Below are 24173 nucleotides of genomic sequence, written 5' to 3'. Positions count from 1 at the left end.
AAACCATGCAACAGCTATCTTATATGCAGATGATACCACATTAATATGCTGCAATCCAAGCTATTCACAGCTCAAAGTAGAATCCAATACTGCAGCAGGCTTAATTCTGCAGTATTTTAATGAAAACAAACTAAAATTAAACACAAATAAATCCTTCTATATTGAATTTGATATTGGGAGGCAAAAAACTCATGAAAACCAAATCTTAATGGGTGACGAATACATTAAAAAACAATACTCGACCAAATTTCTTGGCCTGACACTTGATGCGGAGTTAAACTGGTCTGATCATGTGAATGGTATTTGCAAAAAGCTAAGTACTACCATATATGTCCTAAGAAAACTGACACCTTTTTGTAACATCACCACTCTGAGGCAAATATATTTTGTACTATTTGAATCCCATCCAAGCTATGGGATAGAGGTATGGGGATCCAGCAGTAAAGGTAATATGAAAAGTGTACTTATCTTACAAAAGAAGGCACTTAGAATTATGGGAAAGAAATGTGCCAGGGAGTCCTGCAGAAATTTGTTTAAAGAATTTAAAATACTAACTGTTCATAATCTGTATGTGCTGAAGATAATCATTATGGCAGTAAACAGTAACAAAACACTTAATAAAGAAATACACAATCACAACACTAGAGGTAGAGAGAGACCCCACATCATCTCTCATAGAACAACACTCTATGAGAAAAGCCCTCACTATGCAGGCATAATACTACTGAATTGCTTCCATCCTAATATCTCCAAATTGCCCATTACAAAACTAAAAACGAAATTAAAATTATGGCTCCTAAACAATCCTATATATTCAATAGATGAGTTTCTAGATTTAGTAAACCCCGTATGATGGAAGTCCATCTATCTAAAAATATATGTAATCTCAGATCTTAGACTGTAAATACTTGAATGTCAGATATGAATACCATGTCACAAACTGTAGATTCCTTAATCAAAGTATGGCAATAACAATTTTTTATGTATAGTCCATATATGTAACTCTGTTCTCTCAACTAAATTTAGAAAAAGTTGTGTAGATAAAAGTGCCAGCCAATAATATGTAACCCTAGTAAGTAAGGCTCTGACTTATCCAGAAGACTGCAACAAAAAAAATCTTTTTTGTAATCAGTTGATGTTGGATCAAAATAAATAAATAAATAAATATTGTAAGAAAAACAGATGCTTTAGTTACCTTATAATGAAATATTACATATTCACAAATATTTAAGCATAAACTTGTGTTTTAAAAAAAGGAAGAAAATATTTAACATAAACAGAATTTTAACAGGAGGTGATTTTATATGCAATATTTTGTAAAATATGACACTTAAACAATTAGCTTTAAAAAAACTTGACTGCATAATTATTTCAGTTACTAACATTTACACGAGATATGACTTATTAATTGTATATTTTAGTTTGGTTGGTTTCTTAGTCTGTTATGTTATAAATTACTAAACAGATCTACTATTACTTTGTCATTTCTGTAGAACATTCAAAATGGTAATTTTACAAGAAGGTAGGTGCATTATGAAATTGAGATAATATTCTTTTAAATTTGACAATACTCATTTCGTTAATTATAAACTCATAAAAATGTTATTACAAATCATTAAAATTGTGCTTTTGCTAATGGCTCTTAGTCTGTATCATCAAAACTTATATAATTCACAGTATTTCCATACAACATTAAATAACAAATAATAAATGTGAAATGTGGTTATAAGATATTACAACAGTCAGTACTGTGTTCGCATAATACGTTAAAAAGTCTGTATTGTGATGATTAGAAATTATGTGCATCATATACTCCAATATGTGAGATTCAGTCTTACATACAGAACCTACATTGATGAAGACTCTATAGTGATTCTTCCTAGGTGTGTCTGTTGAACCACTTATTCTGTTTATGAACTTGCAGCATGTGCTCTAACTCTTAGTATATACATTTTTGACATGGTTTTAGCATTTTCGGATTTACCATCTTTGACTATGTTACTGTGATTTGTCAAATGGGTCTCGGCCTGTAACTAGTCATCAAATGAATAAAAAAAGTAAAATTTGCGGCTGGTTCTTCATTGCACTTATTATGTTGATGAAGTGTTTGTTCATCTGGCAAATCCTGATTCCTGGGTGAATATCTGTTATAGAATTTGGCACTATCACAATTTTTGGAAGGAAATCACCTATAAGATATAGTTCATATTTTTTAAGTATTTTCTTCATTCCTATGACATTTTGTTTCATTTTTACTTGTTTTGCTAAACTTGGCTAAAATTACCTTGGAAGTATCTTATGCTCTTCTGTATGTATACATTTCATGTTAGTGGTAAGATTCTTAATTAATGAGTAAATTAAAAAAATGTAAATTTTTTTACTTTTTTTTTTGTGCCCTTGAGGAACAACTCACGTGGGATTTGAAGAAGAAATATTTGTGTGTCAGCTCTTTGCTTGGATATGTATATTTTTGTGACTTCTTATGCTTTCCAGACGGATCTGTTGCAAATGCACTTCTTGGGTTTTCCACTGGATCTTATTGTGTAAGTGTCACAATATTTCATTGCTGCAACTGCTCGATATAATCAGGTGGTAGTAGTTGCTGCTGTCACTACTGCAAGGCACGACTGATCATAATTGTGTGGTGGCATTGAAATTTATTAGACCAGGAGCCAGTAATACATGTGCTTGAGAAGAATCTTGCAGTTGGAAGAAAGCAGTGCTCCTAGTGTCCCCTGCTGGGAACCGCAAAAAGGCCTTTCATGCGTGCACTGTGGGCAATGACTGTGCTGCCAGATGCTCCTGTGGTTGAAGGCCGTGCAGTCTTTGGGGAACTGCAGCCTGTTGGCGTAGGCTCTTAGTCTTTTTAGAAGAAATAGAACTCTTCTGGTTCCACAAAGACTGTACGGCCTAGCACAGATGCATAAGGATGGGTCTCCTCTTTGCCCAATAGTGAGCAACATTGGAGCTTCAACATATTTTCTGGCCAAACCTCTTACTACGGGATCTCTCATAGGCAAGTGTAATCACCATATCTAGTACTCAGAGGACTACATAGGACTCCTGAAGACACTTAAGCTACAACTATTGAGCCTTTAGGTTAGCTTTGATGTTGTATCTCTATTTGTGAAAGTACACTAAGTGGCTGAAAATGACTTGCAAGTTCATGGCACCCTCCGTCAATAATTCTGGAACTTAATATGGTGTTGGCCTGCCCTTAGCCTTGATGACAGCTTCCACTCTCACAGACATACATTCAATCAGGTGCTGGAAGGTTTGTTGGATACTGGCAGCCCATTCTTCATGGAGTGCTGCACTGAGGAGAGGTATCGATGTTGGGCGGTGAGGTCTGGCACAAAGTCAGCCAGTCCATTACAGGGATGTTACTGTCGTGTAACCACTCTGCAACAGGCCATGCATTATGAACAGCTGCTCGATCATGTTGAAAGATGCAGTCGCCTTCCCGGAATTGCTCTTCAACAGTGGGAAGCAAGAAGGTGCTTAAAACATCAATGTAGGCCTATGCTGTGATAGTGCCATGCAAAACAACAAGGAGTGCAAGCTCCCTCCATGAAAAACATCACCTCACCATAACACCACCGCCTCCGAATTTTACTGTTGGCACTACACATGCTGGCGGATGACGTTCACCGGGCATTTGCCATACCCACCCACACCCTACCATCAGATCGCCACATTGTGTACTGTGATTCATCGCTCCACACAATGTTTTTCCACTGTTCAATCATCCAATGTGTACACTCCTTACACCAAGCGAGGCATCATTTGGCATTTATTGCCATGATGTGTGGCTTATAAGCAGCTGCTTGACCATGAAATCCAAGTTTTCTTACCTCCCACCTAACTATCATAGTACTTGCAGTGGATCCTGATGCAGTTTGGAATTCCTGTGTGATGGTCTGTATAGATGTCTGCCTATTTCACATTACAACCCTCTTAAAACTGTGGCGGTCTCTGTCAGTCAACAGACAAGGTCGGCCTGTATGCTTTTGTGCTGTATGTGCCCTTTTACATTTCCACTTCACTATTACATCAGAAACAGTGAACCTAGGGATGTTTAGGAGTGTGGAAATCTCGCAAGCAGATGTATGATGCAAGTGACACCCAATCACCTGACCACATTCGAAGTCCTTGAGTTCCGCGGAATGCCCCAATCTGCTCTCTCATAACGTCTAATGAATACTGAGGTTGCTGAAATGGAGTACCTGACAGTAGGCAGCAGCACAATGCACCTAATATGAAAAATGTATGTTTTTGGCGGTGTCCAGATACTTTTGATCACATAGTGTACCTCTACAGGATTCATTAGAGCGTATCAGCAGGCAGTTTGAGGAAGACATTGTGGCATTGTTTAAACAAGTGCTTATCTCAACTTATTTCTTATTCAGTGACCAGTATTTTGAACAAATGGACAGTGTCGCCATGGGAAGTCCTCTGTCTCCCATGGTGGCCAACTACTTTATGGAAGACTTTGAGGAATAAGCACTGCAGTTGGCAAGTCTCAAACCTTTCTGCTTTTGGCAGTATGTTGACGATACATTTAGGGTGTGTCTCCATAGGATAAAGACATTACCTGTGTTTCTCCAGCATCTGAACTCACGATTCCAGTATTCTACTCACAACGGAAGTGGTAAAGGATGGTATTTTACTTTCATGGACATCATAGTCAGAAGAAAAGCCAATGGTACACTGGGACACAGTGCTATACGGAGCCATATTTGCAGGCCACAAGTTGTTATCAGCCTGCACAATGTGGTAGTGTCTTACGCTTTTTGGTGCATAGAGCACATGTGATCTTAGATCCTGACAGTCTACCTAGTGAGCTACAACACCTAATAACGGTATTCCAACAGCTTGGCCATTCTGATAGACAGCTATGCCATGCATTCAGTTTACAAACCAAATTTGAAGCAGGGATGTAAATGAAGATGTGGAGGCATCCACTGCAATGGTATTCTTGCCCTATTTTGGTGGCTTGTCTTCAGTAATAGAATGAATCCTCAAAAGGCACGATAACAAGTGCATTTTTCAGCCACTGGCAAAATTAAGGAGTTTATTGTGCTCAGTCAAACATGATGTTGGCCTTAGGAAATGTGGCGTGTGTAATATACCGTGCCAGTGTGGAAAATCTTTTACTGGGCAGACATGCCGAACTGTGCAAGAATGTTGTGTCGAACACCATCGTCATATATGTCTGGGCAACCTGATAAATTATGAGTAGTGGAACATTGCTTAAAAATGGGGAATTGAATGTTTTACAAAAAGACTGAAATTTGGTCCCCAGCATCATCTTCCTGGTCTGATAAATTTCAGTGCCATCGCATGATTATGATCAGTCATGCCTTGCAGCAGTGACAGCAGCAACTACCACCACCTGATGATTTTGAGCAGTTGCGTTGATGAAATATTGTACGATTTACACAGTACAAACTGGCAGAAAACCCAAGAAGTGTATTTGCATGTATATTTTTTGTTTTTATGATACATTCCTCACTCTTGAGGATCTCTTCACTATGTGCCTATGGACCAAACAGTGTATCTACTCTAATTTAATCTAGCAGTATCAGTTTTTCATGATGAAAGTTGTTTTGTTGCTTATTTATACACAGGGTGATTTTATTCTGTATTGACTGTTTGTAAGACAACCTTTTGTGTTTGGTTTGCTTTCTCTATCAGAAATTCTTGTGTTTTATCAATGGTTATTGTATTGTTATCATCCTTAAAAACAATTTGCCTCCATATGTGTGGTGTCTATGAAGTCAACAATATTTACATGTTATTACTTTTCTGTTTACTTGGGAAATGAGGAATGTACGGCAGAGGGAACACAATTCAGATGTTTGCAGTTACTTCAAATTTACACCACAAATAATGCTCTGTTATCCAAATGTATACTTACGACTGACATGTATCATGAGGAGTGGGGGGGCAAGGGAAGAGGAGGAGTACTGTTTAATTAGCTTTATGATGTAGTGAAATAATCAGGAGATTAACTACTCATGCAATTGTCTTGTGCAGACTTGTGGAACTCCAACATCTTCCTTGGTCAAATCATGATGTACTAAAAGTCATACAGAATGGTCGATTAAAGGAGCACATGGAACGTGTCAGCATGGAGACCGTCCCTCGTCTGTCATACCTGTTACAGAGGGCACTAGTGCGCATCGGCCGTGAGGCACAAAGGCTCTCTCGCCCTCTTGGCATGTGCAGCAAACAAGAAGTCAGTTCTGCTCTCCGAATCACCTTATGTCCTGCACTTGCTGATTCCTGTACTAAGGTATTAACTGCAGTTTAAATGGTGCTTTATCATCATTTGATATTTTTGATAAAATATTTGTATTTCATTGTACTTTATTTAATGCATTGAGAGTATTCAAATTAGAAAAAAAAGGAATAACCATGAGGGAAGTATGAATATTGAAAAGGTTTTATTTAATGTTTTCATTCATTGCAAAGCTTGTGAAGCTTCAATTGGGCACAGTTGCTTGACTTACTGTGTAATTGTATCAATACGAGAAAATATAAGGGTTGGAACTTTAATAGTGGCAAGTATTTATTTACAGCTCATACAAAATAGATACGTGTTTCAAAGTTTTACTGACCTTCAAAGTAGTCACCAGCATTGTGCATAACCCATTGCCAGTGGTGTGGGAGCCGTAGGATACTCTTAGCAGTGCCACTTGTGTTGACAGTTCGAGTGGCATGGTCTATTGCCCAACGAATTTGTAGCAGCTCCAAAGCAAATGCCATGAAGTGTTTCCTGCAGTTTAGAAATCAAGTTGAACTCACGAGGGCTTAAGTCAGGGGAGTGCAGTAGGTGGTATAGCACTTAGCAGACCCATCAGCCAAACAAATCGGTAACAGCTTGCACTGTATGTGCTTGAGCACTGTCCTGCAAAATGATTGTCAGGTTCTGCAGAAAATGTCATCACTTCTGTCTCTATACTGTTCATTTTTGGAACACAACCTCTGACCAGCTTAGAGACAGAAGCGATGACACTTTCTGCAGGACCTGCCCATCATTTTGCAGGACAGTGCTCAAGCACGTACAGTGCAAGCTGTTACTGATTTGTTTGACTGATGGGGCTGTTAAATGCTATACCACCTACTGCACTCCCCTGACTTAAGCCCTCATAAGTTCAACTCTATTTCTAAACTGAAGGAAACACTTCACGGCATTCACTTCAGAGCTGCTACAAATTCATCGGGCACTAGACTGCGCCACTCGAACTATCAGCACTTGGCACTGCTAAGAGTATCCTACAACTTCCACATCGCTGGCAATGGGTTATACACAATGCTGGTGACTACTTTGAAGGTCAGTAAAAATTTGAAACATGTATTTATTTTGTACGAGATGTAAATAAATAGTTCCCACTATTAAAGTTCCAACTGTCATATGAGTAACCATTGAGAGACGCTGCTGGTGCTGATTATCTGTTAGTTTTACAATCATGTATGACATATGATTTGTCATAATTATCATGATTTCTTGTATTATAAATTAGAAATTTATAAATTCAGAATGCACAGTGCAATTACTCAAATGTAGCATGCTATAAACATGTGCTTGACAGAGAAGATTAGACCTCAAACCACACTGTACAGAACTACAACATATTGTCACTGGGCGCTGTTTGTAATTGATTTCTGCATCATAACATTGGGTGGATTGTGGCATTGACCGCAACTGAATTTACGGTACCGTAACAATAGCAGCATTCAGTAGGTTATTGGGCACAGTGAACACCATGTGTGGAATCACCACCCTTTAGCTAACTTGTGAATTGGAAGAACTTGGTACATTCAACCAATTAAAATAATGATTAAGAATCCAGATTAATTTGTTTTATTTTTTGATTTCAGTGCTAGTAATTCAGTGCGCTCCTAATTGTAATCAGTCCCTTGGAACTAAGACCCTCATCACATCTTCTAGTTCTACAAGTTCGAACAAAACTATACCTATACAAACATTTACGTACCGAAACATTAAATTATTACTGTATTGCTCAATACTATTTATGCTTATGCTTGCTAAATTTTATCAATAAACTTTGAGAAAATCTGCTGCCTTTTCAGGTATATTAATTCACTGGTATGTAGTGTGTATTGTTAGCTGCAGATGTATGTGATTATACTGATAGTTTTCAAAGCAATTAACTACCCACATATGTAAATACTGAATCCTGTTTGCATAACAGTTTTCAGAATTGTTCTACATAATGTAATACCTTAAAACAACCAATTTAGCTGCTGGTGATTTATTGTGGGTTCCATAAAGATTCTGTAGTGATACATATGGCAGAAAAGGTTTGTAACTGGAACAAGAGCTATCAATTTGGTAACACATTGAATCCCATTGTTTCTATGATTTGCTTGGACTGAAGATGAAAGAGTACGCTGAGGACCATGGGGAGCAGCAACCGACCTGACATCTACATTTTGCATTTCCACCATTGAGCACTTTGCCTGCTGGCAATGTCATCAGTCTTGCAGTTATGATCATGATGCGTACACAAAATGCGTACAGCATATTAATAAATTGAGTGACTTGGGCAGCCAATGTCAATTAAAAACTGGAAACTTTTCCTAGGTACTTTCCACACACATGGAGAGGTCCTAGCAACCATTTCATCACATCCTTACAAAAAAAGAGAACCTCATCTTTCAACTGATATAAAATCTAGTTACAGATTCAGATAGAAGGGGAAATGACAAATTCAGTGACCATAATCACTGGTTGATCATCTGCGTATTAAATGATTTGGAAAACTTAATATGCAAATTTCTTATATAAAATCAATTTTGCTCGAGATTGTGTGCCCACTGATGTGTTGCTGATTGTAGAACCATTGGATGAGTAGTTTGGATACCTGTGAAGCATATTATTGAAAAAAGTTCATAGATAGTGTGGACAATTAAAGGAAGAAAAGCTGTTTTGTTCAGATTTGGCTCATAGTGCAGAGGAGGACCATTTTTCTATACATCCTTCAGTGGCATCACTTTAAAATAGTCAACTTAAGATCCTGGAAGTCACCTCCACTCCACCGCAAAAAAAGCAGTGGGAGAGGCCAGCACAGTCTTCCTATATTTTAGTGCTGGAGGCATACCAACTAGACAATAAAACTAATGGAGACATACTCTCCAGCCCTACTGTCATGCACTCTGTCATGTCATCCATTTGGTTTTGAATGATTTGTGAAGATTGATGCAGAATTCTACAGCCATCTCAGATAGCAGCATGTTCTAACCTCTGTCACCTTGGACAAAACTGCAAAGAGTAATCATGGTTTCAATCCAGTCACGTTGTGAGAGGATGCGCTCAACTACCACAGTCACTGAAATTCAGTGCATAAGCAGCCTGCTTTGTAAGGAGACCACAGACTGTATGCCGATGCTACTTCAGTAAGAATTGCAGAATGCTTTGCATTCAAATCTAGTGGTCAATCAATATCTCCTTTCATTTTCTCAGAGCAGTTTCCCACAATTTTCACCATTTAGAACACCCTAGAGACTGGAAAAACTTTTCATTCATCTTTTGTATCCTTCTTTTATAAATTCAGAATCCTTTGGAGGACAGGCAGTTACTACAGACAAATCTGGCCTTGCAGAGTGGCATTTTTCGACTCTGTAAAGGTTGCCACAAATTTCTTTTGTTTTTATGGTTTTAATAAATTTAAAAATTAATTGACTTTTTAATAAATTTAAAAATTAATTTACTTTCTCCCGCACTGCTATTTTCTGTGGCCTTTCCTCTGTATCTAATTCTCCAAGCACTTTCTGGCTGACATTTGCTGTAGATTCCATTCTTTGAGGCTGCCATGGTCAAGGGTAAGCTATTATTTATGTGGAGACACTGGGAGAAAGTTGCAGTTAGGGAAGCAGGTTCGATAATCACCATCAATAGTATTCCACCATTTCATTTTGCTGTCTGTTTAATATGATTCAGTGGAGTCATACAATGCTAACCTTTGTTAAATACTTGCCTCTTCAGTTGCTGACTCACTGGCAAACCACTTATAAGCTAGCCAAGGTTATATAAAACACTGTCATGATCAACCTTTAATGGCTCACCTGAAGATGACCAAGCGAGGTGGCGCAGTGGTTAGCACACTGGACTTGCATTCGGGAGGACGACGGTTCAACCCCGTCTCCAACCATCCTGATTTAGGTTTTCCGTGATTTCCCTAAATCGTTTCAGGCAAATGCCGGGATGGTTCCTTTGAAAGGGCACGGCCGATTTCCTTCCCAGTCCTTCCCTAACCCGAGCTTGTGCTCTGTCTCTGATGACCTCGTTGTCGACGGGACATTAAACACTAACCACCACCATCACCTGAAGATGACTGGCAGGTGCCCAGATATATGGTAATAGACAATGATCTGCTGCACTTCTGTAACATTGAGCATTCTCTCTCTCTCTCTCTCTCTCTCTCTCTCTCTCTCTCTCTCTCCTCTCTCTCTCTCTCTCAACAACAGTTACGGGTTGGAACCCACTAACTTGTCTATACATTGTAAATGAAAAATGCAATATTGTGTATGTTTTACAGATTTAATAGCCGGCCGTTGTGGCCGAGTGGTTCTAGGTGCTTAAGTCCAGAACCATGCTGCTGCTATGGTCACAGGTTCGAATCCTGCCTTGGTCATGGATGTGTGTGCTGTCCTTAGGTTAGTTAGGTTTAAGTAGTTCTAAGTCTAGGGGACTGATGACCTCAGATGTTAAATCCCATAGTGCTCAGAGCCACTTGAACCATTTTTGAACAGATTTAATTTATTTTATTAACCAGTTTTTGGCTTAGGCTGTGTTCACAGTAACAATGACCAGGATTGGCAGGCATTGTCATCAGTGATCACCTGATTATATTAGCCAACAGACATTGCATCTCATCTCCTTCATCAATATTTGGAGGGATCAAGGAGGTTAAGTTAGATTAGAGACTATTCTATCAAGGAGGTTAGAATCTATTTTAACCTTCTTACGTGGGGTGGATGCCACACGCCTCTGCCTACTTGAAGGAGAGTGCTGCATTTTACTGTTAAAAAGATGCCGCGTGTGTGAATGAGCTACGTCTGTCACGAAAGAACATGGTAAGTGCTGTACACTCTTCCCCCAGTTATTCAAATAACCAGACAGATTTTATGGTATATATGTGTTGAAGATAGAAATGTTGTGTTACATACTCAAGGCAATTTGTGGTGACATTGAAAAGCAAAATTTCAAACACTCTGCACAACTTCGATTAAATTCAGCAAAATAGACAAGGGTGAATTAACCTTCAATGACTCTCCTTCAGCATATGTGTGAGAGACAAACATAAATTTTAGAATAAGTTAGTCTAAATCAGAACCAGAGGTAGTACAGAGATTCAGGGAGAGAATAAGGGAGCAATTGACAGGAATGGGGGAAATAAATACAGTAGAAGAAGAATGGGTAGCTTTGAGGGATGAAGTAGTGAAGGCAGCAGAGGATCAAGTAGGTAAAAAGACGAGGGCTAGTAGAAATCCTTGGGTAACAGAAGAAATATTGAATTTAATTGATGAAAGGAGAAAATATAAAAATGCAGTAAGTGAAACAGGCAAAAAGGAATACAAACGTCTCAAAAATGAGATCGACAGGAAGTGCAAAATGGCTAAGCAGGGATGGCTAGAGGACAAATGTAAGGATGTAGAGGCCTATCTCACTAGGGGTAAGATAGATACCGCCTACAGGAAAATTAAAGAGACCTTTGGAGACAAGAGAACTACTTGTATGAATATCAAGAGCTCAGATGGAAACCCAGTTCTAAGCAAAGAAGGGAAAGCAGAAAGGTGGAAGGAGTATATAGAGGGTCTATACAAGGGCGACGTACTTGAGGACAATATTATGGAAATGGAAGAGGATGTAGATGAAGATGAAATGGGAGATATGATACTGCGTGAAGAGTTTGACAGAGCACTGAAAGACCTGAGTCGAAACAAGGCCCCTGGAGTAGTCAATATTCCATTGGAACTACTGACGGCCGTGGCAGAGCCAGTCCTGACAAAACTCTACCATCTGGTGAGCAAGATGTATGAAACAGGCGAAATACCCTCAGACTTCAAGAAGAATATAGTAATTCCAATCCCAAAGAAAGCAGGTGTTGACAGATGTGAAAATTACCGAACTATCAGTTTAATAAGTCACAGCTGCAAAATACTAACACGAATTCTTTACAGACGAATGGAAACACTGGTAGAAACCGACCTCGGGGAAGATCAGTTTGGATTCCGTAGAAATGTTGGAACACGTGAGGCAGTACTGACCTTACGACTTATCTTAGAAGAAAGATTAAGGAAAGGCAAACCTACGTTTCTAGCATTTGTAGACTTAGAGAAAGCTTTTGACAATGTTGACTGGAATACTCTCTTTCAAATTCTAAAGGTGGCAGGGGTAAAATACAGGGAGCGAAAGGCTATTTACAATTTGTACAGAAACCAGATGGCAGTTATAAGAGTCGAGGGACATGAAAGGGAAGCAGTGGTTGGGAAGGGAGTAAGACAGGGTTGTAGCCTCTCCCCGATGTTGTTCAATCTGTATATTGAGCAAGCAGTAAAGGAAACAAAAGAAAAATTGGGAGTAGGTATTAAAATTCATGGAGAAGAAATAAAAACTTTGAGGTTCACCAATGACATTGAGATTCTGTCAGAGACAGCAAAGGACTTGGAAGAGCAGTTGAATGGAATGGACAGTGTCTTGAAAGGAGGATATAAGATGAACATCAACAAAAGCAAAATGAGGATAATGGAATGTAGTCTAATTAAGTCGGGTGATGCTGAGGGAATTACATTAGGAAATGAGGCACTTAAAGTAGTAAAGGAGTTTTGCTATTTGGGGAGCAAAATAACTGATGAAGGACGAAGTAGAGAGGATATAAAATGTAGGCTGGCAATGGCAAGGAAAGCCTTTCTGAAGAAGAGAAATTTGTTAACATCCAGTATTGATTTAAGTGTCAGTAAGTCATTTCTGAAAGTATTTGTATGGAGTGTAGCCATGTATGGAAGTGAAGCATGGACGATAAATAGTTTGGACAAGAAGAGAATAGAAGCTTTCGAAATGTGGTGCTACAGAAGAATGCTGAAGATTAGATGGGTAGATCACATAACTAATGAGGAAGTATTGAATAGGATTGGGGAGAAGAGAAGTTTGTGGCACAACTTGACCAGAAGAAGGGATCGGTTGGTAGGACATGTTCTGAAGCATCAAGGGATCACCAATTTAGTATTGGAGGGCAGCGTGGAGGGTAAAAATCGTAGAGGGAGACCAAGAGATGAATACATTAAGCAGATTCAGAAGGATGTAGGTTGCAGTAGGTACTGGGAAATGAAAAAGCTTGCACAGGATAGAGTAGCATGGAGAGCTGCATCAAACCAGTCTCAGGACTGAAGACCACAACAACAACAAACAAATCATTAAAGCACTGAACAGTGGAAACACATACACCACATTTGCAAACCACCTTATATAGCATAATTACCACTCTACTAGCATAAAAACACCAGCAAGCAATAATAATTCTTCTTAGACAGCTAATGCCCACCCATCTCATCCCAAAGTAAAAATACTACAGTAACTTCAGGTATCAAAACAGACACATGCCACCTTTCTCCCATGAATCCATCATTTTTTTTAGGTCTAGGCCAGAAATTTCTGGTACAGTTTTGTTTGTATTGTAGATGCTGGGCTGCATAAAATATAGTCATAGGCTGAAATGTCAAGACACCCACAGAACATGCATAATGTAACATAAGATAACATTCAATAAATTATTATTTAATCTTTAAGTTGTTCAAAGCTTGTGCATTCAAATAAAGTGGCGATTTGGGACCAAAATGTGGAGAAATATTCCTGTTATTATCTTACTTATTCTCAGGAGCCACAGACTCCTATTTCTTTTGGTCTAAACTTAAAAATTTCTCACAATTCGTGCTTTTCATGTAGGACGATAGACCAACTTGACTGAAGAAATCAAATTGGTCTAAATTCCACCTACTGCCATCTGATGTCTGTATGTACAGACATTTATTGGTTACAATGATACTGCACACATACTGGTGTATTGATTTGAAAAGATCAGTAGTCTTTGGCCGATGTCACTCATAGGCAGAATCTCTTGATGTCAGAACCACTGTGATCATTGCCTTACAAGGCCCTCATCAGACATTAACTGACCATCGTTGTCAAGGAAAGTACAACATTCAGGAGCAACACTGAAAAAGATAGTATTCTTCAGTGTTGTTCCCAAATATTGTACCTTCTTTGACAACAATAGTCAATTAGTCTGATGATGGTCTTGTAAGCTGAGAAATGGTTAATAAAATAAATTAATTCTGTAGAACACTCACAATTATTGTGTTTTTCATAGATGGTTATGTTGTTCTGCCAAGAAGTGACAAAAGAATTAGTTAACATGGCTGTAGATTTTTGAGTCATATTCAAGTATAAAGTAATTAACATAATACTTATACACTAAGGTTTTATAATTAAACATTCTTAATTCTTCCCCATAATAATTATGTTGAATAATCTAGTTCATATGAGGTACACAACATTTGTAACATTAGTTTTAAAACTATGTCCTGATCTCCCATAGTTATAGAAGCAGACAGCAAGACAAATTGCAATGTGACTCACATAAACAGTGCATCCAAAGTTCTTGTATATCAATAAGAGATAGTCATATAATGGAAACTCCGGGGAGGAATATCAGCAGTGTAGGAAAAGAGAGATTGCTACTTACTGTAAAGAAGATATGTCAAGTTGCAGACAGACACAATTAAAAGACACTTACATAATGTTTTCGTCCACAGCCTTCATCAGCAGTAAAAGAGAAACACACACTGTTCACACACACACAAGCAAACACACCTCATGCACACACTACTGCCAGCTGCAGCATCTTGGGCTGGGTGTCTGTCTCTCTTTTACTGATGAAGGGTGTAGTTGAAAGCTGTATGTAAGTGTCTTTTAATTGTGTCTATCTGCAACTTGACATGTCTTCTTTACGGTAAACTGCAATCTTCTTTTTCCTACATTGTCAATAAGAGATGGTATTTCCACCTTCAAAGCTACAGGAACTCTGATTTCATGGATAGGACAGAATATTAACAATTCTATAAAATTCATCAGAGGTATACCTGTTCTCATCTCCCCCCCCTTCCCCCCCCCCCCCCCCCCCCACACACACACACAGCAGTCCTCCCACTAACACCAAGAATTAGCTACAAAGGTGCACCTCCCTTGGCACCTAATATCACCCTGGATTGGAACAACTGAAGTACAGACTGTGCCAGGGCTTTGATTATCTTTCATCTTATCTTGAAATCAGGGACATCCTACCCAAGATCCTTCACACTCCTCCTAAAGTGGTGTCCCATCGCCCATCCAAACTGCACAACATCCTGATCCATCTTTATGCCACTCCTGCTCCCAATCATTGCCAAAGGGGTCATAGCTTACCTCCTACTCCAGATCAGTCACAGGCTTGTCCATCCCATCAGAGGGCGGGCCTCCTGTGAAACCAACCATGTCATATATCAACTCTGCTGCAAGCACTGCACAGCATTTTATGTTGATATGTCTACCAACCAGCTGTTCACTGTGATGAATGACCACTGCCAGACTGTTGCCAAGAACATCTTGTAGCACAGTATGCAGCTGAGCACAACATGCTCAATTTTAGTGTCTGTTTCGCAACCCGGACCATCTGGATCCTTCCCTCCACTACCAGATTTTCTAGACTACATGCATGGGAGTTATCTTTACAACACCTCTCTGCTCTCCTAATAATCCTGGCCTCAGTTCAGGTAACCCACTGTCCCTGTACACTCCACCCAATAGTTTCCCCTCTCTCCATCCCAACAATCCCTCCCAATTTACGTCTCCACATCAGTTTAATGTCACCACCCCCCCGCCAGCCCACACAATCGTGCATCATTACATGCCTAGCCCATATACGTGCCACCCCTCCCTCTCACATTCCTAGATAGTAAAATGACTGCCTCCCTCCGAGCTGCTAGCTACACTGGTCTTCCCCAGTCCCTCTCCTTGCCTCACACCTCTCTCCCCCTGCACCCAGTCCACCTGCGCCACAACCAGTCCACCTGCAGAGAAACAAAGATTGGCACTGTTAGTCCAACAGGCATCACATAGGGGCAGAGGCATCTATGTGTGTGCTTGTGTTTTCTGTCTGTATTTTACTCTAGTTCGTCTAAGGATAACTCCGAAAGCTAGAAAGTTTTCTTCTTTTGTGTGTGCCTATTGACAGTGCCTCTTGATATCTCAATTGTTCTGCTTTTCTACAAGTGGTCTCCTTTAATCCAAAGATATTTATAATGCCTATTTCAACTGCAAAAAGTGAACCAGTAATAAATTTCAGTTGTAATCAAATATTTGACAAAGCAACTTAATGCAAGTAATCATTGCTAAATTCTTAAGTAACATACTTTTATATTTTAGCTAGATGATAAATGAAAACGGCTAATTAAAGTCATTATAACAAATTCTTCAGTGTTCAAAGATATGAAATACTTCATAATAAATTATGCACAGCATATAAATAACAGGCTGCATGCATTATTGCAGGCTTGTCTCCGCGCTGCTGCTATGTTTGCCGTATCTGGTGATTCACAACTCAAGCAGAGCAAGTCGTGCCGAGCTGGTCTGCAGTTATCTGTTGGCAAATTTCAGCGCTGGATGGCTGATGTGAGACTGGGAAAATTTATCCATGAGTAAGTTTCAAACTTATCTGCAAATATTCTGTCTGCCAAAGGTACTGTGAAAATAATTTTTGTGAATGCACGTATGAAGTACGTATGAATCAGCTTCTTAACAAATATGTTGTCTTTTAATTGAGTGTATTGCATGGATTATGTTGGTGCTAAATTTTTACTTGTATATATGAATGTTCTGCTTCTGTTTCCACTTTCTAATTGTAGTGGTTAATAAAAAAGAAAAGTGAAGAAAAGGAAAGGTTGAAAATGTGGGAAGAAATGGTGAATAAAAAGGGGGTTTTAAAATCGTAAATGACCGTGAAAAAGGGAAAGAATGAAAGAAATGCAAATCGGACTTCGTATTACAGAAAAGTTATCGGATTTAGCGATTCGGAAAAGCTATTGTTGGGGTGGTCCTTGTGGCGTTTCTGAGCAAAAGTCAAACCAATTTCCACTACAAAAATTATTTGAAAAAAGACAGAGAATAACAAATGTGACTAACAGGGGGAAATGGCGTAGATAAGAGTTCATTCTTTACCATGTTAACATGTCTTCTTTCGTGCGGCGTCCAGGTCTTCAAAAATCTCCTACTTCATTTCTGCGTGAAAAGTCCAGGAATTTCTAATGTATACAAAACCATCTTGATATTACATACAATTTATTTTATGTTGCTTCCCTCCTCCAAATGTCATAACTTCCACAATATGTCTAAACATTAATAAGTTTTTTTCGTCTTCATCAGATCACGTCTGCATTAAGCTTCCGCTCTCGAGAGACAACAAAGAAACAGATAGAAAACAAAAAAGAGTTACAATTTTAGTATTTTCTCTGCCGTCGAGCGCTCATACTGCTGCGATGGTATAATTTTTATCCGAGGGAACGAGTGTAGCGCGGCGAAATTCAAAGTCCCGCTACATCGCCCCCTTGACTGTCACGCTAAAACATTTAATGTGGCAGGCTAGCAAACAATATAATAGATATACCTAAATGTCAATATATACATATTTTCATAGGAAAGGCCACCTGCATTCATAGGGGATAATCTTTGTCAATAACTACACTTTCTAAACCTATATACTAACTACAATTGTTACAGTTTTCATCCTTTTTACAAAATTAATATACATATATTTACATAGTGTGTGTTTGAGCAAGCTGCTTGCCAGCGCAGTTAATGTTGTGTGCTTCCAACGTTGGTTTCCCAATGCATCTCTGGCAGCACGTAGTCTTTGTGCATGCGCAATAGCATCATTGAATTTCGCGTGCGGCAGTTTCAAAATCACTGTGTTATGACAGTCTTGAACAGTATTGACTTTCACATAGTGTTCATTACAAGTTGTTATTCCAGCATAAATGGCGTGTTAAGTCCGGAGACACCATAAGATTGAGCGTGTGTGTGATCTGAAGCAATGTCCATGTCTTCCGTTACGACACAACTCTCCAGGTCCTTGTGCATTCTCATGACTGTTGTTCCCGGGGCATATATGGTCGATGTAGTTTTTAGCCTCCACATCGCCTACAACAGGTGCTGAGTTTATTGTCTTCAAAGCATCTGAAGGCTGGCCAGGAACAATAGCGTCGATGTTCGCAAAGGTAGGTGTTTCATCAAGTTGTTTACACTTGCCAACAAACATTCATTTGCAGTGTGAAAATCCTCATTATCGTCCAAGTAAATTGCAGTTTATATCGGTTTACAAACAGTTATTTGGTTTATGCACCATAAGTTTCACAAATTTTGTCGTTTATAACATACACAGTTTAACACATTTTGCAACACTTTTTTTTTGCCATATTTACATTTTAACAAAGTTCACTGTGTCCCAGCATCTTTACATGTTTAATTATGAAAGCTTACATTTTGTGGTCACATTTCAAAATATGTTGACAATATGCAAAGTTTTAACATATATACAAATACATATAAATTTACAAGAATATACATGTGAAATATTTACACTAAAAAATTATACTAAGTCCCATTGATTTTCTTTTATTAGGGTATTGATTTTTTTTTTTTTTTTATTCAGGTTTGGGCGTGCCAAGGGATATCAGACTTAATATTTAAAGCACGGGCTTTCCTTCATTTATTATTTCTTCCTTTCTTTTGATTCCAAATCTTGGATAGTGGTTGACCAGGCTTGTAATGCCATCACTATTCATGTCTTTTTATTCATACCTGAAAGTTTACTGCCACACAATATATTCTTACATTCCATAAACAAACAATACCCAGCTGCAGGAGGTGGTAGGATAACGGAGAAAGAAAGAAAGAAAGAAAGATAGACTGGAAGAAAATATTCACTACCTATAAACTACCAAATCCTACAGCTAATACATAAAAAGAGAACATAATACATTATAACATTTGCATCACCTTCAAGGGGTGTGTGAAAGTAGGTGCTTACAATTTACCAAATCATGGGTAAATGTAAGTGTCCTTACGTCAAATCTGTGTAGTGTAACATCATGACAGATTCTCTGTTTGTGTTCTGACTGTTCATATGACTAAGTGTATTATACCTTAACAAATCCTTGCATGAGTAAATCGCATATCTGCTCAGTACTTCCTCGATATCTCCACCTCTTGCGGATACCGTCTATACAAATGGAAAATATATCTCACAGAGATTCTCTCTCTCATATTGTGTATTATATAATAACGTATCAAATTTCCTCTCGAGTGCTCAACCATGAACTTTCTTCTACTTTAATGAAGGTTAAACATCATGTATGTTGTGTATATATATTATTTCTTTCTATAAAACATAAATAAAAAACAGTATTATAATTGACAGTAAAATGTCTCTTTCTCAGTGTCCGTTGCTCGACGTTGGCTGCACGGGTGGTCACTGCTCCTTTGCACTTACCTTGCATAGCCTGAAAAGTCAAATGTTGTCTTCAACGTAGATGTAATTTTGTCATCTGTTCGCTTAAGTGGAGGTGTTGTACAAGTCACAAAATGGCCTTAATAACTCTATCTTTTGCTTCCTCAGGGTTTTCTGTCATGTGTAAATATAATAAAGGCTAACATGGCACTAAATTTCACTTTCGTAAAAAAATTTTTTATAGAAATGTATTCACATGAGAGCTGTGTAAAAACTATATTTCAACTTAAGTTCCTTAAAATATCATTCTCCTGTCTGAACATGAACTATAAAGTTTTCTTCCACACAATGGCTTAACAAAACTTAACAAAAGGTTACTAAGTTACACCTCTGAAATAAATTAAAGCTAATGTGTTTCCAAGTTACATTCTTATTACACTTCTTTCAACAGCTGTAATCATCATTATGTTCACACTGCTTTTCTTGCATTCGTTCATTTTCGAGGGCACTGAAAATAGATTCACATTTTACATCTTGTACTCACGTGTTCTAACTCATCACAAATGTTTTCTTTCAAACTGAAATTCTTATGTAATCTTAAAGATGTAGACTGTTTACTCACTTCTCTATGTAGCACAATATTACCGAAACATTCTCACTCATTCCTTACTGACATATTTATCATAATATATATATCCTTATACATTAAACATATTCCTCATCAAACATTAATATATCACATGCATGGGACCATTTGGCACTTCCATTCTCATAAAACTCCAATAATATTTTCCTCAAATAATCTCTTGTCTCCATCAACTACTTCACAGTAACTTACCTTCTTATATTAACTTAAATATTAACTCATTCTTACATCGTCATTCATTTTGCTACGTACCTATGTCATTACTGATCTCAATAGCTATTATCTCCTGTCTTTAGAGTGCCTTGAAATAACTAGGCTAACTAATTGTTGATTCACCTTATAATTTACAATTAACAACAAATGTAACCTGTGTAGATCTCATTCCTATATGAATATCTTTTTTCATTCAGTAAGTGTACTCACCTGGTTTTACATTCTCTTCATAATTATGTGTAAAGGCGTAACTGCAGTATATAAATTCCATAAATTAACGTTTGTGTTCTTAGGCTGTATAACTTAATGTTCGTGTATTCAATACAAATATTTATGATCTCGTTTTCACAGCGACTTGCTGATGTTCAAATTAGTTGTCATTATATTATGTTGTTTTAGTGCACAAAGGGTTTCAAATGTCTGTGGGGATGCAGCCCCCTCGGCTTGTGAGATAACGGGTATTCTTGGGAGTAACAACCTGGGTGAAGAATGCTTGCTATTCTGAAAGGACCTGAATATAATAAATCCTGCTCAATCTCCTGATAGTCTGAATCTTCAATTGTTAAATTACATACACTAACTATGGTAGGATGTACCCATTGAAATTGACTTACTTCGTAATGTTTTTGTCGTGGTTCAATCGTCTTGTTAAGTTCAACATTAATTAGTTGTTCTCCTACAGATAATTGACATATGCCATTACTTAAATCTATGATTGCTTTGTGTTCATTCAAGAAATCCATCCCTAGGATGCAATGTATGATGAGCTTGTCTACAATCAGAAAATCACACTTGAACTGTGTATTGGAAAATGTGAAGTTAACAAGGGCTTGCATGCGTATGTTCTTAGATTTAGTACCTGTGGCACTAACCACGTGGCACTTCTGTATAGGTAATGTAGGTATGTTTATAATTTGTTTCAATTCATTATAGAATGCAGTTGACATCACACTTGCAGCGAATAGAATTTGTACATCATAATCGTTAAGCTTAACCCATGCCGTAGCTTGTATGAATTCTTTAACACAACTGTCTGATTTAATGTTTTTCTCGTCAGTTAATTCCTGTTCTGCTGCCATTTTGTCATCGTACCTGAGGAAACAAACCGTCTCAGCTGTTGCACTCTTACAACACCCCACGACTGAAGCACGAGCGCTTAGCTCGGTCGTCGACTGTTTTCCGTCGTCTGCTGTGTTTGGCCGGGTTCATTGACCAGCTCCACTACGTTTACATTCTGGCCGGATGGTGCCCACGCATCAGCTGATGGCGCGCCACAATTGTTGTTGCTGCTTCGTGGCTAGGAGTGCATGACTGTACTGGGGAAGCGGCGGATTCTGTGGAGGGTTATGATTTCACATGCATTAATTTTGTGTGTTCCATATATTCTGTCGGTGATTGTTGGTATTTTTATTGTTTTGGTGGTAATTATGTCTGTTATATGGCATGTTCCTGTCAAAGTAGCCTGGGTTGTACCGGTTATTCTCACGTCTCCTATTGCTGTTGTTGTTGTACTGTCTGTGATTTTCATTTTGCATGTAGTTACCATTTTGATATGGGTGATAATTATTGTTGTTATTATTATTCCACGAATTTCTGCGGTTGTTGCTACTGTCATACACGTTTCTATTTGAATATGTTTCGCGCGCAGGCATCGTATTGTGTCACGGCGCGGACGGATGGTTTCACCAACCACCGTCACTACGGTTCCTTTGGGGTGGGTGCTGATTTTGTTTACTAATATGAGTAAAATTTGAATGGCATGAATCGCCTCTGTAAACTATGTCCATTTGATCTAAGAAGTTTAAGAAAGTCTTAATGTCATTCTCCGGTACTCCTATTAATCTGTCTCGGTATGGAAAGGGTAAGTGGCTCTTTAAAGTGTCAATTATCGCTGGCAAGTCGGCTGGTTTGGACCAGTACAGTGTCTTGTCTAGGTACCTCTCAAAGTATTGTCTTAATGTCTCTTTTTTAGGGTCATAGGTCTCGGGGTTGCACACTTCTCTCCTTAGACTCTGTTGCTCATTCTCAGACCAGAATTCATCCAAGAAGGCTTGTTCGAACTGTTCAAATGTAAGACACTGCCGCTTCATAGCGGCACCCCACTTAGCTGCTCGTCCTCTCATGAGATTGGTGACGTATCTGATTTTATCAACTTCTGACCAACTACGTGGAAAAACACTGTCAAATGATCTAATAAACACAATAGAGTGGAATTTGTGCATGTCCTCACTGGAAAATGTCTGGAAATACCCATGCCTTACAAACGTGTCATCGGCCATGCCAGTTGGCACAACTCTATTGACGTGGTTTGTGTCACTTGCTACTTTAGGTGTTGTACCGTAATATTGCTCGTTTGGTGAAAAGAAAGTGGCACATTGTAATTTTGACTTGAAATAGGTGATTCCACTATAGGTGTTCTGTCTGTGTCATTAGCCGTGGTTTTAGCTGTTTTGTCGTTCCCTGATGATGCGTTTGTACCAATCGCCAAACACGGCACAACATTGTCTCGTAATTTTGTCACTTCGTCTTCTATGTGTTTTGTCTCGTCTTTAATATGTGTCTTTGTTTTTGAAAGTATGTCCTGTGTAACTGTTTCAAGTTTTTCGTCCAGATAGTCGTCACACAATTTACATTCATGTACAATTCTCTCGGCCATGTTGGTGTCATTGTTTAGTGACGCGAGGTCCGCTCAATCATCTAATTTTTCTATCTTTTCTTTGAGATGGGTTTGTTAAAGAACTACCATTGTGAGCTGTTGGGTAATATTTCCCACTTCTTCAGTCAGCTTTTCTTGGGTGGAGCTAGCTGAAGTGTGGGCCTGAGCTAACTCTTCCACACGGGTGTTCACTTCCTGCTGCACATTAACTATTTGAGTTAACTGATTCTCACATTGGGTGATATTGTTTTTTGTTTCATGTGTGAATGTAGCCAAAGTTTCTTCCTGTTTAGTGACTCGGTCGGACAATGTGTCAAATCGCTGGCTGAGCTGTTGAGTGGTGGTATTTAATTCTGTTATCTGCTTTGTCGTTTGTTCAAAATGTTCGGTCATAGTATGTCAATTTTCTGACTAACGTCTCGTTTCATGTCTGCAAATAACTCTAATAGTCGGTCCAGTTTGTCAGTTTCATGTGTCCGATTTGTGTCACATTGCAGAATTTGTCTCATATTCGGTTCTGACATCGACGTTAACAATGGCGCTGACGGTCTAGTCCCGCGTCCATTTCACATTTCGTCATTTAAAGTCACCATCTGTGTATTATCACAAATGTTGCGAGTTTGAGGCAAAATCATTGCATTGATCTGTGAACTCTTCCATGGAGGGAAACGCGGACTTTCTTGTTGGTTGAACGATGAATCTAGTTCACTTAACTCATATGCCGAAACTATCTCTACCTTACTGCGTTCCATTGTAATAGGATGTATAATCGTAAGTCAAAAAGGGAATAATATAAGTCTGATTAATAAAGATTTGACTCAAATTTAGGTTGAAATATTTTCTCGTCAATGTAAATGATTGCTCTATTGCAAACAATGGTTGAGAAAGATGCAGCAGGCGGACAAAATTTTTCCTAACAAATGACTGTTTGGTGATCAAATTCATGATCTTTGTATGCTACAACAATACTATAATTACCACAAACTACAATAGAGATAGATAATTTTGGAAAAATCTAGAAGAAGACTACAGGATGTATGGAAAGGGAAAAATGGATTCTGCAGTTGGCTATTGAATGTTTGAATGA

At 38.4% G+C, this 24173-nt stretch overlaps 1 protein-coding gene across 2 annotated transcripts in view; it reads left to right on the top strand.

Moving 5' to 3' along the window:
• Positions 1-24173, top strand: part of LOC124788028 (ankyrin repeat and BTB/POZ domain-containing protein 2) — a 644871-nt gene that overhangs the window by 491721 nt on the left and 128977 nt on the right. For both annotated transcript variants that reach the window (XM_047255090.1, XM_047255089.1), the window contains 2 exons: positions 6040-6298; positions 16619-16764. In XM_047255090.1, coding sequence (XP_047111046.1) covers positions 6040-6298; positions 16619-16764 — 405 coding nt within the window. The remainder of the gene's footprint in view (positions 1-6039; positions 6299-16618; positions 16765-24173) is intronic.

The sequence above is a fragment of the Schistocerca piceifrons genome, chromosome 3 (assembly GCF_021461385.2).
Source record: "Schistocerca piceifrons isolate TAMUIC-IGC-003096 chromosome 3, iqSchPice1.1, whole genome shotgun sequence".
Classification (NCBI taxonomy): domain Eukaryota; kingdom Metazoa; phylum Arthropoda; class Insecta; order Orthoptera; family Acrididae; genus Schistocerca; species Schistocerca piceifrons.
The sequence above is the reverse complement of the archived record's forward strand: the minus strand, read 5'-3'. Positions and strand labels throughout refer to the sequence as shown.